Source organism: Vigna unguiculata, chromosome 3 (assembly GCF_037176805.1).
Source record: "Vigna unguiculata cultivar grain cowpea cultivar isolate G323 ecotype 2 chromosome 3, ASM3717680v1, whole genome shotgun sequence".
Taxonomy (NCBI): domain Eukaryota; kingdom Viridiplantae; phylum Streptophyta; class Magnoliopsida; order Fabales; family Fabaceae; genus Vigna; species Vigna unguiculata.
In genome coordinates this window covers 7,213,798-7,231,148 of record NC_140794.1, presented here as the reverse complement: position 1 = coordinate 7,231,148, position 17,351 = coordinate 7,213,798, and the positions used below count along the sequence as shown (strand labels likewise).

Here is a 17,351-nt window from a genome sequence, read left to right as displayed (position 1 = left end):
AGAAACATATATGGTATATTTTTATTTCCCATGTTCTATCATATTTTAATGCGATTGATGCTTTCCAAACAAATATATGTTCACCATAGTAAATTTTTATCTCGTTTTTATATTTTTTAGGATTATTAAACTGTCTTTAATATTAAGGGGCTAATAGGATAGAATTTTTCATAACTTTGGTTTATGAATCGTGAAATTCACATAGGTACAAAAAATTCCATCGAATATACAAATTAATGAGTATAAAACACAGTAGTTTGGCCATAACAAAAAACAGAACTGCTACAGTATAAATTGACACAGGGACTGCATGTGTCAGATATCCAATCACATTTCTGAGTTCGAGTCTTAGGTAAGACGAGTCGTGATTTCAATGCTCAAATATCAAAGTAACAAAGGAAGAAATATTTCAACCATCTGTTCCAAGACTTCTCAATCTGTCTAAAAGGGCAGCACTTGTAATTTGTGAAAATAGTAATGTTAAAATAGCACTTTTCAAGGAGCCACAGACTGAACAAACAATTTGATCAAGTGATTTTAGATCAGGGCATGCATCAATTCAAGCGTGGCTGAAAATGATAAAGTATATGAACATTAAGGATATAAAATTCCACGTTCTACTCACTTTTTATCTTATCTATCCATTATCTATCAATTTGTACGATGTGACTCACTATTCATACATTAAAGCCACACAATGTTCCTTTTCCGTATGCACTCATGCACACACACACGGACCACAAAAAAGAGGCCAACACAAATATCCTATGCACGCGCACGACACTACTGTTTGAAAATGAAAAATGGTGAGTGGTATCAGATATGAACCACAAGATGCTAAGAGAAAAATATCCTACACATAAACTATTGAAATTATTGTAAGAAACCGAGATACATTCGTGTCTGTTCTTCAGATCAGACGCCCTTCTTCGGATACATTTCACCACAGTTTATGATCCCAGCAACTTTTTCCATCTTGCATATGCTAAAATAAGCAAGAAAAGGAATACAGAAGCTGCAGACGAGATCCAAACAAAGGGCCAAAATATTCCATCTATATTATACAATTTACAAGGAATGTTCATACCAAATGTACCCGCAACCAAAGTATCAATAGCAATAGCAAATGATGCAATAGTCAATGTCAACTGCAGCTGAATAAGTTCATTTCGATGGTTATCGAGTTGGATGTTGACATAGTCTTCAGTGTCGTCAATGTACTCCCTTACCTGCAAATCAGTAGCCTTAAAAAAGTAAGACTTGTACTACTTAACAATTAATTGAAAAAGCATCACGGTTCCAGTCAAATTATTTGACATTCAAGAAAAAGCAACCAAATTCAGCTAACATTCCAAGTAAATAAATGCTCCCTAGAACTCAAAATTCTTGTAAACAAGAATAGGAAATCAACAGTAGGTCACAACCACTTGTTTGCAGATCAGCCAGACAGACAATAATATATTTCCTAAATCCAGAAATGAAACAATGTTGGACAAAACTACCAGTACCACTATCTTACAGAGGGCAAGCATAAATTAATTTATGGAACCTGGGAATCCTGAAGGATAAGCTTCCAGGAGGGAAAAAATGAAACTAGAAAACAGTCGAGCTTCCCTCCATCCTCAAAACAAGAGATAGCAAAAAAATGCAATATTATATCTCTTCTAACGTATCACAAGACACAACTAAGCTTGTGAGGAAGATTAATGCATGCAAATGAAACATATGAATTTCATCATCTAAAAGCCCAAGATCACAGTACAAACGACACAGAAAAATAGTAGAACAAAGCAAATATGGAAGTTTCAATATTCAAAATTTGACAGACATGATTTGACCACAATCTGGTTGTTAGAACACTTACAGATAATATCTTGTTACGAGTTCCATCTAACTGCATGAAATATGCATCAAGCAACATCTCCAAGTCCTCCACATCATTATCATCCCCATAATGGCTGGCCGCAAGACTTTCACTTCTGGTAGAACCAAGGCGTCGAACAGAACGGGCGGAATTAGGAAGGTTATTTGAGGTTGTGGCACCCAATTGAGCCTCCTCAAACTGTTGATTCAGCAGCCACTTCCTTGTCAAATATAGTTGTGCCATATCTTCGTTGTCATCTAACAAATGTTCAATTTCATCCCGTACCTGCAAAAGAGGGTCATGCACTTTCTAAGTATGATATCTCAAAGATGATGGAATCCATCATCACATACCAGGTAATTCTCCAATCTCAATTTCCACATCCATGTATAGGTACCAATAACCAGATGAAGAACCATATGGTACTACTCATGCAACATACCTTCTGCACTCGTGCCAGCAACCGTGTGAGATTACTCTTCAAACTCCTCACATGTTCAAGATTTTTGGTACTAACATTCCTAGCCAATTCGTCCAACACAGGATAAGCACCTCTCTCAAGGTCGGCTACACTGGAGTCCAGATAAGTACATACAGCCTCCAAAGCAATCTCCAGAACTTGAAACTCGAACGGAAGTTCAGATTGCAAACCTTCAGCCGTCTCCGGCGTAGGCAACCATTGCCTGCCATTAGAACCCTGCAATTCACCTTCCTGCTCCTCCACGGCGCCGAGAAGTTTCGGTGGACTCTTGCCCGGAAGCTGCTGCCGGAGTTGCTCAACAAAGGGAAGAACCTCCTGCCGAAGAGGATCAAGCAGTAACACTTCTTCGGCCGTCACTATAGCCTTTATAAACTCCAAATTAACCACCATTGCTTTCTCTCTAGCTGCAATAATAAAAATTAAAAACACATTTAATTCCATTAACTACTCTTCATTCCAAATCACAGTCATAACAGCATCCAAAACAAACACAATTCCAGACATGCGATTCTTATAAACCCTACTTTTAAGAACACGATGAAATTCATAACTGAGAATCGAAAAGAAAGGGAATTCAATTACCGAGGATGTTCGAGGAGTGGGAGAAGACGGGGCCAAGGATTCTCAGGTCTCGAGCGGGAATCGCGGCGTGGTGGATGATGGTGTTCTTCTCCCACTCCACGAGCTCGGACCCGCCAGACCGGTCGAACCTCATCCAGAGCCGAGCGCTGCCGGTCTTCTTCTTCACCTTGGTCAACGTGCCGGCACCTGCGCCTGCGACGAGGCGGTTGTTTGCGGCTCCATCCGGCGAAGTGGTGATCCCAGCGGCGTAGGGAGGCTGTGGCGGGGACCGGCGAGGGGGTGGCGCTGTGGTCTTCTTGGTGCGGCGGCGAGAGACGGAGCGGCGGAAGGAGAAAGAAGACTTACCCATTATAGTTGTAATCGGTGATAATTTGGGATTGGAATTAATATTATGAGTGTTTTATGATTATGATTATTACTATTGTTTAAACTGAATGAATTAAAAACATGAGAGAGTGAAGGTAGGTTTTGATGATGACGATGATGATGATGCTGTCGCCGCCGTCCTTCACCGTCTCCGGTTTCGTCTTCCATAAAGGAGACAATCCTCCGCCGCACACTCTGTCTCTGTGTCCCGAATACCCTTTTATTTCCCCAAACACCCACACGCAAATCCCAACCAATAATTCATTAAACTTTAGGTTAATTGCATTTTAATTTCTCTCGCATTCCACCTTCTCTTTATTTCTAATTCTTTTACTGCTATGGCCATTCACATTTCTATTATATTAAAATTAAAATTATATAATTTTATAAAAATGTTATTAAAAATTATTGAAACAATACATCATATATATAATAACTTCGCAGAAATGATATTACAATAATATATGTAACAATTATTTTTAAGTATAAAGAAGTGTTAAAAAAATCATCTATATTTATTCAACTAATAACTAGTTAGAATAGTTGTTTTTTTTTTTTAATTTTATAACTATTTTTTATGTAATCATAATTTATATCCAGGTTAAATATGTTTTTAGTCTCAATTAAATTTGGAATTAGTCTCTCTTTAAAATTTTTGACTAATTTAGTATTTAATATTTAAAAGTGTGTGAATTTAATCCTTTCAACCCGATTTTGTTAAGTTTATTTAACGTTTTAAGCGTATTTTATGATAATATTTGAATTATTTACATCTTTTAACCCATTGTCACTTGAATGCTAAACTCAAATATTATCATAAGATGTGTTTGAAACTTCAAATAAACCTAACAAAATTTGATTAAAAGGATTAAATTCACATATTTCTAAAAATGAAAGACTAAATTGATAAAATATTTTAATGAAGGACTAATTCAAAATTTTAATATAAGAGACTAAAAATATATTAGCGATCTTATCCTTTTATTTAATAAATTTTGTTTTATCTATATCTGTATGTATTGTATCGTAAAGCATTCTGTCTACGATGTCGTTTCTTTTATCTGTTTTATTTTTAAGTTTTACTCTTTATATACTAATAAATATCTTTCACTATAATAATTGAGTTTTTAAATTGTATTAAGTCGCGTTTGATGTTAGTAATATAACAACTCGTTTGAATCAGTATCACTGGTAAGATTAGTCTCCCTTTTAGTAACATGTTGAAAACCTATTATAAGATAAAAAATATATATACTACTCCAATTTTAAAATATATATCTGCTTAATATTCGTACCTTTTATTTTTTTTAGATTTATATTTACAGTAAAACTAGATATAAATATAAAAACAAGTTAAACTTAATTATAAATTTGATCATTATTTATTTTTGTTGTATTAAAATTATTTCTTTTAAAATTCATTCAAATATTTAATATTTAGGAGGATTGTGATATCATTTTATTAAAAATATAGTGAAGGTTAATATTGATAAAGAATTTTAAATAACATATAAATATTTTCAATAATGATAAAGATTTTTGGATTTATAACATAACCAATGTGACATTAATATAATAAAATTTAAATTGTTATGAAAAAGAATAAATCATTCTTAATAACTTATGTTTAAAAAAGGAAATTATAATGAATTATTGTATATATGTGGAGCAGATGAGTACGGTTATTTAATTGTTAATTTATACAAATGGATAAATCAGTTAACCTAATTATATATTTTCTTTATTTGAAATAAATGTTGAATATAAAAATATTAACATTAGTTTGGATCAATACCTATATGTGAGAAAGTCAATAAATAGGCTTGATTGAATTAAATAGAATTTGTATAGTATGAAATAAAACTAGTTTGTGGTTGATGGCTTGAATTCTTGTGCCGAAGACTTTTTAATGACATAAATTGAAAATATTTTAGGATACTCATTATCCCTTTTGATATCAGATAACTTTGTATGATTCTTTTTGCTTCTAATATTTTTTGATTGAAGATCAGAGATTATTTGTGGTGAATTATATTATGACTAATAATGTTCCTTGTTAAATAATTTTGTATACAATGTGGACATGAGATGTTTGTAACATGGATAATCTTGATAGATACATTTTTAAACAGTATTGAGATATATAATCTTTAACTAATTTATTTCACAATTTCATATACTTGTTTTGTATTATTCAAACTGAATCGTGATTGTAACTTTTTTGTCTCACTCAACCGGACACTCAACCGGACATTAGTCAAACTTACATTAGATTAACCATCAAGTTTCTAAGGTATTCCCTGCTTTAGACTGTTTTTTTATATGGGTGATTATTGTGTAGAGTTGATAGGAAGAGATGAACCTGAAGAATATTTGTATTCTTTTCATTAGATTTAAAAGCGAAGCACAATGATGATTTGAGAGATCTATGATTTTATCTCATTCCTTTGGCATGTAGAGATTAGAGAGTGATTGAACTGATTTTACAGTATTGCCTTCATTATTGATGGTGTTGTAGAATCGAGTCTTGCATAGTGGATCAACATATCTTTTTTTTTGGAATCGGATCTATTTTTGTGGATAACCACATATCTTTACGCAGTTCTTCAATGGAACCTATTAACTTTTTGTTGGATTTGATTCCAACTCTTTCAAGCCTTCCTTTGAACTAGTTCTGTTTTTTGTGGAATCTATTCCATTCCATTCACTTTTTTTGGTACCATTCCAACTCTGTCAAGCCATGCATTCCAACTCTATTTTCAATTAATAAATATTTATAATATTTTTAGACTTAATTACTATTTTAGTCCTCTAATTTGTTAGCAAATTTCAAAATGGTCTTTCTATTATTCAGAGTCTCAATTTAGTCCTCAAGTTTTCAAAGGTGACTCAATTTAGTCCTCTCCGTTTAATTTAAACAAACGCCGTTCAAACAGTAGTGAGGTGGCACAATTGTACTGATATGTGTCAACGTTTTTAAGAGGCAAGAGCAATTGACGTGGCATATGTTGACGATGTTTAACTTTGTTTAGAAATGGGAATCATGAAACCCTAAATTTTTACTAGCATCATAAGTTCATTCTTCTCCTCCGCTACGTTGCTGCAGAACATTGTTCTAATTAATTTGGCCCCTATTTTGTTGTTAAGAGAGATGTCCGAAGCCAACTCTTGTAAGTCTTGCTCATGTTCACACAATGAAATTCGTGGTGTGTATTTTCTTAGTGGTGGGTGGAAGGGGTTGGGTGTGTCTCTCATTTGTCAATGTGGAGAGGTTGCTGTAATGAGAACTGCCAGAACAAGTAGGAATGCTGGGAAGAAATTTTGGGGTTGTCCAAATTTCAAGGTTAGCTTGTTGAGTTTTATTTTTCGATTATTTGTAATTCGTGATTGTGAATAATGTAATTTTTGTTGTGCTTGATTTGATGAACAAAGAGGAAATGAAGGTTCTGTTGGCTGTAATTATTTCAAGTGGTGTGGAGTAGATGATGTTGATGATAGAGATGGTGTTATCATCACACAGAGGAGAAAGATTGTTAGTTTAGAGAAATGGATAAAGAGGTTAATAGGAATTGTTTGTGTTCTTGTTGTAGTCAATGTATTCTTAGTTTCAGTAGTGATCAAAAGCCCCTAAATTGTTGTGAAGGGGTTGTTTGTAGTATGTTTTGTTCTGGTATGGTGTGATGTTGTATACTGCACCAAAGCTGTTTTTGGTTTTGATATGATATATAAAGTTCCAAAATTAGTGAATTCTGTGATTTGCCTTTTATATATGAACATGTTTATTTATATGTTTTTGTTGGCTATTACACAGTGGAAATGAATCAGACAGAAAAATATTTGAATTAAACAAGGAAACTTACGATATATTTATATCAACCACAATAAGTTTCTCCAAAATAGAACATCATAGTTTCTCCAAAATACCACAATAAGTGGTGCTCCAAAAATCATCAAGTGTTGTTTCTCCAAAATACAACCATAAGAAACTAAATACACCAGATTCAGATTATATGTTGTCCACTAACAAAATACAAAAATACAAATAACATCAAATTTTCATGGTTTCCAAACACGGTCTCGCCTATGTTTAAGCTTTGGCCTTATATTTGGTCTGCCACGTGATGGTGGAATTGGTGTTGCAGTGGGATGTGCTGGAAGTTGTGGAATTGACTCTTGGGTAGTCTTTGCATGAGTTGAAGTTGAACCTTGTGTACAAATCACGGCTGGTCACACATTTCCACCTACATCAGAAATGGATGTTTGGGTTCCAAGGACAAATTGAGCAGAAATAGGTGGCTAGGTTGGAGGCACATATTGAGCAGAAGTAGATGGTTGGGATGGAGGCACAAATTGTTGACTGGAAATATTTTGGCCTTCATCAGCAGTTGGTCCCTGATTTGGAGGCACAACTTGTTGACTGGAAATATTTTGCCCTTCACCAGTAGTTGGTCCCTGGTTTGGAGGCACAAATTATTCATCAGAAGTAGCTATTGGTTGTGGAGATGGTGGAACTTGTGGGCAAGTGGTTCTATTGTGTCCAAGTTGCTTACATGTTGAGCATTTCTTCCTTATCCCCCCTCTTCTAACTTGGGTGTCATCTTTCTTCATCTCAGATGCTTGTAATCTTCATTTCTTCTTAGGTCGTCCAGGCAATATATACTTTAGTGGAGGCAACACATCAGGGAAAGGAGTGATTTCCCAGACATCTTGGCCGTTTACAGGATATATGATAGGATATATGATTGAGCAATATATTTCTTCATATGAGGACTTGGTAAACCAGTGTGCTACATATGGATCTACACTCAGATTTAAGAATTTCATTGCAGCTAGGGAATGTGAGCATGGGATGCCAGTAATACCCCATTTCCTGCAGCTACATTCCATGTTGTCTACATTAACCACAAACTTCTCACCAATAGTAGACACATGTCTGACCTCAAAAAGCTTGTCTGCTGACCAACTATATTCATTAAAAAAGTACACAGATTATTAAACCAGTCACAGTCTTGAATATATAAAACAATCCAATCAAATGTGAGCAGTACCTGGGAACCCAATATTTTGTTAACTACAGCTCCTTATCTAGTCTATCACGAATCCTAGGGCATATTGAACCTTCGAAGGAACTTACCTTCAACCTATTACTTGCCCATCTATTCATCATGTACAACCTTATGTCTTCAAGCATGGTAATTATTGGCTTACTCCTTGCGTCCACAATCACGCTGTTGAATGCCTCTGACATGTTGTTAACTAGTGTATCACACTTGACATTAGTATTGAACCTTGATCTTGACCAATACTTATTAAATTTGCAGCATGTCAGCATATTGTTACTAATAGCTATTGTAGTATATAAACCATCACTTTCTTCATGTATGAAATCAGTGGAGGAACCATCTTCAATTTGAACCTCTTCCACATTCTGTGTTTTAGGCAAGACCTGCGAGACACCACTCTGAGGTTGTACATGTGATTCACCCACATTCTGAATTTCAACCTCAACAGTTTCAGGTTGCACCTGTTTTGCTGCCTCACACTGCACCTCTTCTAAAACATCTGCCTCACACTGCACATCACCCTCATTTACTAATACTTGTGCCTCGCACTACACCTTAACCTCACCAATTACGGGTTCAACTTCTTCTGCATCAGTACACTGCACTTCAACCTCATTGTAAACAAATTTGCCTCACTCTCAACCTCAACCTCATTTCGTAAATCCTCTACGGGTTCAGCCTCAGTGTCATTCTCCACACCAGTATTGTCTTCACCATTATCCCCAGCTGGATAATATTCCAACATATGTACCTCTTCTGCTACACATACTGAGTGAATGGCATACATATGGACTTCACCACGCTGCTTCACGATTTGGACCATACACAGTGCACCAACATCATCAACAAAATGATGCAACCTTTCCTCCAACATTGGACAACCTCCTACTGAATAACACAGATCCTTGACATTAATATAACCCATTTCTCTCAATATAGAAAGCACCTCGAAGTAAGACCACTTGTCTTCATCACACCATAATTCGCTTCTTTGGCCATTAACGTACTTGATTCCCCCCTCATTCACGAAAAATCCTCCATGGTGAATAATCACTTGAAACTTGCCATCTTCCATCATAAAAAAGTGGGTACTACTTGTAAACCTGTGAAATTACCAGATACCCATAACAATATACATTTATTACAACATATACCACCGACAAACCAACAGGATACACAAACCCCATTAAAGGGGGACCACAAACTACACATTAATGTCAAAATGGTGGGACAACACCGAAACATCAAAAAAATTAAACAAATCTTCAATAAAAACCGACAATCAAGCGTCCAAATCAAAACCCTATACCCAAAACCCACCAACTGAAAACCCTATACCCAAAATACACAAAACCCTAAAACGCAAGCTATAAATTTCGAAGCACAACTCACCTGGAATATGCTCCACGATTTCGATTACAGATGATAACCCCAAGAACGAAATTGGTGTTGCTTCCAATTCCTCACACCAACGCAAAGCCTCGACAGATTTTTTCACCTTTGATCCCAATTCCAATATGAGTAACCCTAATTTCATTTCCCCCAATTCACCTTCCACATAAGTCTAACGGGCCACGTAATTCGAAGTGAGCCAGAGTAAAACAGCCACGTCATTGTTCCGTTATTGATTTTTGACGCTGTTAACTTTGAGGACTAAATTAAGTCACTTTTGAAAACTTGAGGACTAAATTGAGACTCTAAATAATAGAAGGACCATTTTGAAATTTGCTAACAAATTAGAGGACTGAAACAATAATTAAGCCATATTTTTATTTATGATAATAATATACGAACAACTAATTATAACTTATTTAAATATCATTTTATTATACTTTTGTAAAACCAAGGACAATTAGGTCATTTTACATTTTTATCTATTAAATTTAATATTTTTTAGTCACATCAATAAAAAATCTTTCATAAACTTTCACAAAAATTACTCTCAAATCCACTATACTATCATCTCCAAATTCATAAAAAAGAACAACATAAATATCACATTCTAATCAACCTAAATTAATCTTCTTCCTTTCCCTCAAATCACCACCCATATAAGAACACACTCTTAAAACGTGAAACTCAATCATAATTATCTTTAAAATATTTCTTGAAGAATAGAAAAAAAAATATTTAAATTATATTTGACCTTTTCTTTTAAATAATTGGACTCTTAAACAATGGAACGTGGAACCATTGGATGTATCGAAACACGACTAATGTTACTTATTTGGCCTTAGACTGAGAGATAATATTTGCGTTTCAAAGAAGTCTGCAACTTGGCTTGCACATATTGCACCGCAGGCAAAACAAAAAAATCACAATGAATTAAGAGTTATAACTTCCATAAAAAAAAAAAAAAAAACTCACTCCTTTTATGATCAGTGATAATATTTGAACAAAAAACCTATCCCATGATACTCGTCTATGATTAGGAGATACTGATAATACCGATTGGTATCTCTGACTCTGATTTCCCTCTTAACCACTAATGAAACAAATTTTATTGCTAAGTGGCAATCACCACAAACCCTAATATTCTTCATACTGCGTATAATTGATCCAGGGGGAGTATTCAGAAGGGCAAATGAAAGAGCCAGGTTCTCACTATGATACTGTAAATTTAATTCCTTCTCATGTTGGTCTACAAACAGAAGCACATGACTAGTGTCAGGAACATAGCCAATCTCCTTAATTTTTTGATTTAGCTCCTCCCACAATTTAGGGATCTTATCTTTCTGTGGATGGGCAAGATCATAGCCACAAACACATGAGCAAAATTTTCAATCTCAACCCAACTACACGTTGGTTCCTTCTTCGGTCCACTATCTTTCATTATCTTTCTGACTTTTGTAACGTCCTCCCAACAAATATATTTGAACCCAGAAAACTCACAGCTCCTGCTCCTGTACATTAAATGAAAAATTATAACCCAATTCAGGATAAATGCACACACGGATTTATGTTGAAAAAGAGGAAGAAATGAGGTTTATTCAGAGCTATAAGGTTGGTTTAGTTATAAAAATTGAAAGAGAGGATGAGAAAAGTCGTGTGTTCAACTTCCCCACTAATAACAACTATCTCCCATTAATAAAAACTAACAACTAACATTAGTGTTCAACTTCCCCACTAATAACAACTATCTCCCATTAATAAAAACTAACAATTAACATTTGACCACGAAAAAAAGATGAGGTTTATTCAGCAGATAATATTATATCCCCATCACATATAAACAGGGTGAAAACCGAAATGAAACTGAAGACTTACCGCATAGAATTCCTAATCCAAGAGAAAACATCAGAGTGTAACCAAAATAGAAGCTGGTCTGGAAGAAACCTGACATCTTCGTCTTCATATAGTAGTAGTATATTGAGTACAAATACACATAAACAGCTGTTGAGGCAGCTGAAAAGAAAGAAGTCTATTGCCAGTGGTAGTTCTCAGCATTTAACAAAAAGTATGTCCCCACAATTGTCACACAAACTGTAACGATGATAAGAATTAGAAAGACTAGCAGCATATAGCCATACACATAGTACATCTGCATGCCAGAGGAGGAAAAAATATATAAGCCCATGTGCAGATGTTCCATAGCTTCAACTGAAATATACGCATATTTTACTTTTAAAGACCAGTTTCAACAATTATTTTCCTTGATATTCCTTTGCTCTGATGACGCATGGAAAACTACTATATCCGATTCAAAACCAATAAGTAAAAAAGAAACTTATCACTAAAACAAGTCATAGTAGTGGCTTGATTAACCATGTAATTCCAGAAGGAAGTGAATACAAAATACATTTCAATAAATATGCTTCCAAAGGGTAGCAGTCCTCCCATTAGAGAAACCACAGAGGGTGTGAGGTACCACTTCTTTTCAGGAATGGGATGAGGAATACACGACAGGGATTATTCAAAACACCACTCCAGTTTCTTCCAACAATTGTGCCAAGAAGTGCTAGAGGGAACGAGATAAAAGCCAAAATGACAAATACAATCACTATTGTGCCAAATGGAATTGCCGCTAGAGACCCATAGAATATAGCAATGGTGTTTAAGATTAATCCAATTCCAAAGCACAAGAATGGGAACAGAGAAGCTGTAAGGATCATGGATTTAATCCAGCTTTTACCTAACAAACAGACAAAAATAATTACATAATAACTCAAATCCAAAAGAAGAAATCTCAGACAGCCACCCAAACATGCACAAATTAAAGAAGGTTCTTACCGCCATTCCGTGAGTACATCCCCCCACTCACATAACCAGAAATAAAAGATGTAAGAGCATGATACACAATGAAAGTAGTGACTATTGCTCCTCGCCTGACAAGCAACAAAGGAAACTTACATGACAATCAACAAAGAGCAAGGAACAAACAACAAATTGTTCCAACTAGTATGAAGTAGAAATAGTTGAATACGCAACCACTGCCACAGACTTATTGCATATACACTTAGGATACCATTGAATTCATTGTTCAGATTTAAGTTTCAGTCAGTTGAAGGTTATGCACATACCCATCATACAATCCCAACAATAGCCAACAAGACGACAAGAAGAACCAGCAATGCCAGCTGAGCACCTGTGCCAACAACAGCTGAAAGAATAACTAAGTTGCGAGGAGGCCGAAAAACATCACCATGGACAAGTTTCCAGCCAGATTCTTCACTAACATCTCTCTCCTGCCATCATGGAAGAAATGACCAAATATTCAACAATTACAACCATGATAGCTTCTAGAGGAAGAAAGCATTCATATTCCGCAAATAATTAAATATAAAAGTCTTGAAACCACACCAGGCCTTCCAAATCATCATCTTCCCGAGCATATTTTGCATAGTCATTTCTCAGAGTTCGCATCAAGATCATTGACACCAATCCAGTAAGAAAGATAACCATCATGAAAGAGTTAAAAATGGAGAACCAATGAATCAACGGAAAAATTAGCACTACCAGTAGTCCCCACAAGAGCAAGATCCATCACGAATATGATGAAACCGATTGGTATCTCTGACTATGATTTCCCTCTTAACCACCAATGACACATATTTTAATGCTGAGTGGCAATCACCACAAACCCTAATATTCTTCATAATGCGTATAGTAGATCCAGGAGGAGTATTAAGAAGGGCAAATGCAAGAGCCAGTTTCTCACTATGATACTGCAAATTTAATTCCTTTTCTTGTTGGTCTACAAACAGAAGTACATGACTAGTGTCAGGAACATAGCCAATCTCCTTAATTTTCTGATTTAGCTCCTCCCACAGTTTGTGGATCTTATCTTTCTGTGGATGGGCAAGGTCATTTGCCACAAACACATGAACAGAATTTTCAATCTCAACCCAGCTACAAGCTGGTTCCTTCTTCAGTCCACTATCTTTCATTATTTTTCTGACTTTTGCAACGTCCTCCCACCTCCCAGCAGAGGCATAAATATTGGCGAGTAACGTATGTGTCCCTGGATAAGAAGGATCAAGCTCAAAAACCCTCTGGGCAGCATATGCGCCCATTTTGGTGTTTTTATGCATCTTGCAAGCACCAAGCAAAGCACCCCAGATAGCAACAGTGGGCTCAATTGGCATTTCTTCTATGAAACTCTTTGCCTGATCAAGAAGACCAGCTCGACCAAGAAGATCAACAATTGTAGCGTAGTGTGAGACTTCTGGTTCAATATTGTACTTTTTCATCAATCCAAAATAATGTTTACCCTCATCCAAAAGTCTAGCACGGCTACATGCAGTAAGAACAGAGAGGAATGTTATATCATTGGGTACAATCCCAAACCTTATCATTTCTTCAAAATGCTGCACTGCTTCCTTCCCAAGCCCATGTTGGGCATACCCTATCAGCATGGAATTGCAAGAAACAACATCAACTTTTACCAACTTGCCAAAAACCTTCTCTGCATCCCAAATGCTGCCCGACTTTGCATACATGTGAAGTAGGGTGTTCCCCACATAACCAACCAACTTCCTACCCGATTTCATCAAATGCGCATGAAGCCATTTCCCTTGCTCCAAACACCCCATACTCGAACAAGAACCCAAAAGGGCCGAATAAGTAAACTCAGTTGGCATATAACCTTCCCTTTGCATCCTCACAAACATAGCCAAAGCCTCCTCTCCTTCACCCTTCCTAGCATAACCCGTTATCAAAGCATTCCAAGAAACCTCATTCTTGCAACCCAACTCATCAAAAACCAACCTTGCCTCCCCCAAGTAGCCACACCTAGCATACATATCCACGAGGGAACTCCCCACAAACACATTAGAGTTACATCCAAACTTCAAACAACAAGCATGGATCTGCTTCCCATAACCATAACTTGCTATAAATCCACAACATTTCACCAAGCTCGACAATGTGAACTCATTCGGCTTTGCACCATCCCGGAGCATCTCGGGAAACAACACAAGCGCATCATTGGCGCTTTCATTCTGAGCATAGCCAGTGATCATGGAGGTCCAAGTGACCATATCCCTGCACGGCATTTCATCAAACACGCGGCGGGCGTCTTCCAAACTGCCACACCTCGCGTACATGAAGAGAACAGAGTTCTGAATAACGAGGTCATTTTTGAACTCGGAATTAAGAATGTGGAAATGCACTAGTTTTCCTTCTTTGAGCTTCCCCAACTGGGTGCACCTCTTTAGCAACGTGTTATACAAGCTTCTGTCCGGTTTGAGCGAACCGCACTGGATGAGGTCCAGAACGTGAAGACCGAATTTGGAGTTGTTCAGACTCCGTCTCAGAATGTTCCTGTCGTCTATAACGCGTGATGAAATGTCTGAATCTGAGAGCGTTGCTGGAACCGCAGATTGCCAAAGTGTGCGACACGAACCCAAATGTCGTTTTATACATTTATCTGCAATTGGAAAGAAAAATCATCACACCGTGGATAAACTATAAAATGGAGCAACATTTGAAAACACAAAGTTTCACATTTGATCATCCCTTCCTCAAATTCCTGTTTCTAGTTCGGACCAAAACTCATTAACATTTGAAACTTAAAATAAATAGGACAAGGACCCATTATAGTTGTAATCGGTGATAATTTGGGATTGGAATTAATATTATGAGTGTTTTATGATTATTATTATTACTATTGTTTAAACTGAATGAATTAAAAACATGAGAGAGTGAAGGTAGGTTTTGATGATGACGATGATGATGATGCTGTCGCCGCCGTCCTTCACCGTCTCCGGTTTCGCCTTCCATAAGGGAGACAATCCTCCAATGTACACTGTCTCTCTGCCCCGAATACCCTTTTATTTCCCCAAACACCCACACGCAAATCCCAACTAATAATTGTAAAGCATTCATTCCTAATCACAGTCATAACAGCATCCAAAACAAACACAATTCCAGACATGCGATTCTTATAAACCCTACTTTTAAGAACACGATGAAATTCATAACTGAGAATCGAACAGAAAGGGAATTCAATTACCGAGGATGTTCGAGGAGTGGGAGAAGACGGGGCCAAGGATTCTCAGGTCTCGAGCGGGAATCGCGGCGTGGTGGATGATGGTGTTCTTCTCCCACCCCACGAGCTCGGACCCGCCAGACCAGTCGAACCTCATCCAGAGCCGAGCGCTGCCGGTCTTCTTCTTCACCTTGGTCAACGTGCCGGCACCTGCGCCTGCGACGAGGCGGTTGTTTGCGGCTCCATCCGGTGAAGTGGTGATCCCAGCGGCGTAGGGAGGCTGTGGCGGGGACCGGCGAGGGGGTGGCGCTGTGGTCTTCTTGATGCGGCGGCGAGAGACGGAGAGGCGGAAGGAGAAAGAGGACTTAGCCATTCCATTATAGTTGTAATGCCGCACACTCTGTCTCTGTGCTCCGAATTTATTTTCCCAAACACCACACGCAAATCCCAACCTATAATTCCTTAAACTTAGGTTAACTGCATTTTAATTTCTCTGGCATTCCACTTTCTCTTTATTTCTAATTCTTTCACTGCTATGGATATTCACATTTCTATTATATTTATAACAATACTAGCGTAAACACAGGCGCTATCGCGCCTGTGTGTACGCATTTTTTGAATTATATTAATAATTGATGATATTGTAATGTTATTAATTTAATAAACAAAATAAAAATATATTTATAAAAAATAAAATAAAATGCACGGAGAAAATAAGAGAAAAATAACTGTTGATGAATAGTAAGAGAAAAAAAGAAAAAAGAGATAAGTAAATAATTTTATAAAAACTTGTAAAAATAACCGTTAATTTTTAAAAATTTAATAAATAATTAAATTATAAAGGGTAAAGTTGGAATTATGAAATGTGGACACAGGGAATCCCCTTTATATATAGTTATAGATATAGAGGGAATTCCCCTTTTTGTGTCCACATTTCAAAATACCAATTTTACCCTTTAAATATAATAATTTATTAAATTTTTAAAAATTGATCGTTACTCTTACAAATTTTTTATAAATTCGGCTATCTATGCTTCTTCTTTTCTTCTTTATTTATCAATGGTTATTCTTTCATTTGTTCTGATATATTTCACTTTATTTTTAATAAACACAATTTTAGTTTATATAACAACTTAATAATATTACACTATTATCACCTACTAATATAATATCACACATATTTAGAAAATCATACACACAGGCACAATAACGCCTATTTATGCGTTAAAATTAAGAGGATCTCGTTAACCAGTTTCTTAAGAACACCGATTAAAGATAGTTAATATATACGAAATTTTATAAAAATATATAATTAAGTGTGATATTAGTTAAAATCTGACCTAATAATTATTAATATAATTTTATTTTAATTAAAAGATAAAAAGACCCGTACATATGTATTTAATATTTTATTTAATATTTATTAATAAAAGTAATAAAATAATAAAATAAATGTATTTTAATGTTTAAATATAATTGAATATAAAAAAGTTGAAATTAACAGAAAAATCAGAAAAAAAAAAATAGTGTTGAACATTTAAAATTAAAAAAAAACAATTAAAGTAT

General features: G+C 35.8%; 2 protein-coding genes across 6 annotated transcripts; both read right to left on the bottom strand.

Moving 5' to 3' along the window:
• Window positions 1–838: 838 nt before the first annotated feature.
• Window positions 839–3,524, bottom strand: MGT6 (magnesium transporter 6). The gene is made up of 4 exons (XM_028062982.2): window positions 2,928–3,524; window positions 2,307–2,749; window positions 1,865–2,149; window positions 839–1,229 (listed from the first exon to the last, which is right to left on the bottom strand). Exons 1-4 carry the CDS (start codon window positions 3,274–3,276, stop codon window positions 951–953), a joined length of 1,356 nt encoding a protein of 451 aa, XP_027918783.1. The 5' UTR covers window positions 3,277–3,524; the 3' UTR covers window positions 839–950.
• Window positions 3,525–10,708: 7,184 nt separating this feature from the next.
• LOC114177575 (Tetratricopeptide repeat (TPR)-like superfamily protein) lies at window positions 10,709–16,260 on the bottom strand. Of its 5 annotated transcripts, XM_085671463.1 has the most exons (6): window positions 15,810–16,259; window positions 13,157–15,224; window positions 12,877–13,041; window positions 12,587–12,681; window positions 11,624–11,897; window positions 10,709–11,259 (listed from the first exon to the last, which is right to left on the bottom strand). In XM_085671463.1, the coding sequence occupies exons 1-2, from the start codon at window positions 16,156–16,158 to the stop codon at window positions 13,309–13,311; spliced, it is 2,265 nt and encodes a 754-aa protein (XP_085527589.1). In that variant the 5' UTR covers window positions 16,159–16,259; the 3' UTR covers window positions 10,709–11,259; window positions 11,624–11,897; window positions 12,587–12,681; window positions 12,877–13,041; window positions 13,157–13,308. The 5 variants fall into 5 exon arrangements, with proteins under 5 accessions (XP_085527589.1, XP_085527592.1, XP_085527590.1 ...); XM_085671466.1 differs by having other exon boundaries at window positions 12,877–15,224; window positions 15,810–16,244; XM_028062977.2 differs by lacking the exons at window positions 10,709–11,259; window positions 11,624–11,897 and adding an exon at window positions 12,142–12,488.
• Between the last annotated feature and the right edge of the window lie 1,091 nt (window positions 16,261–17,351).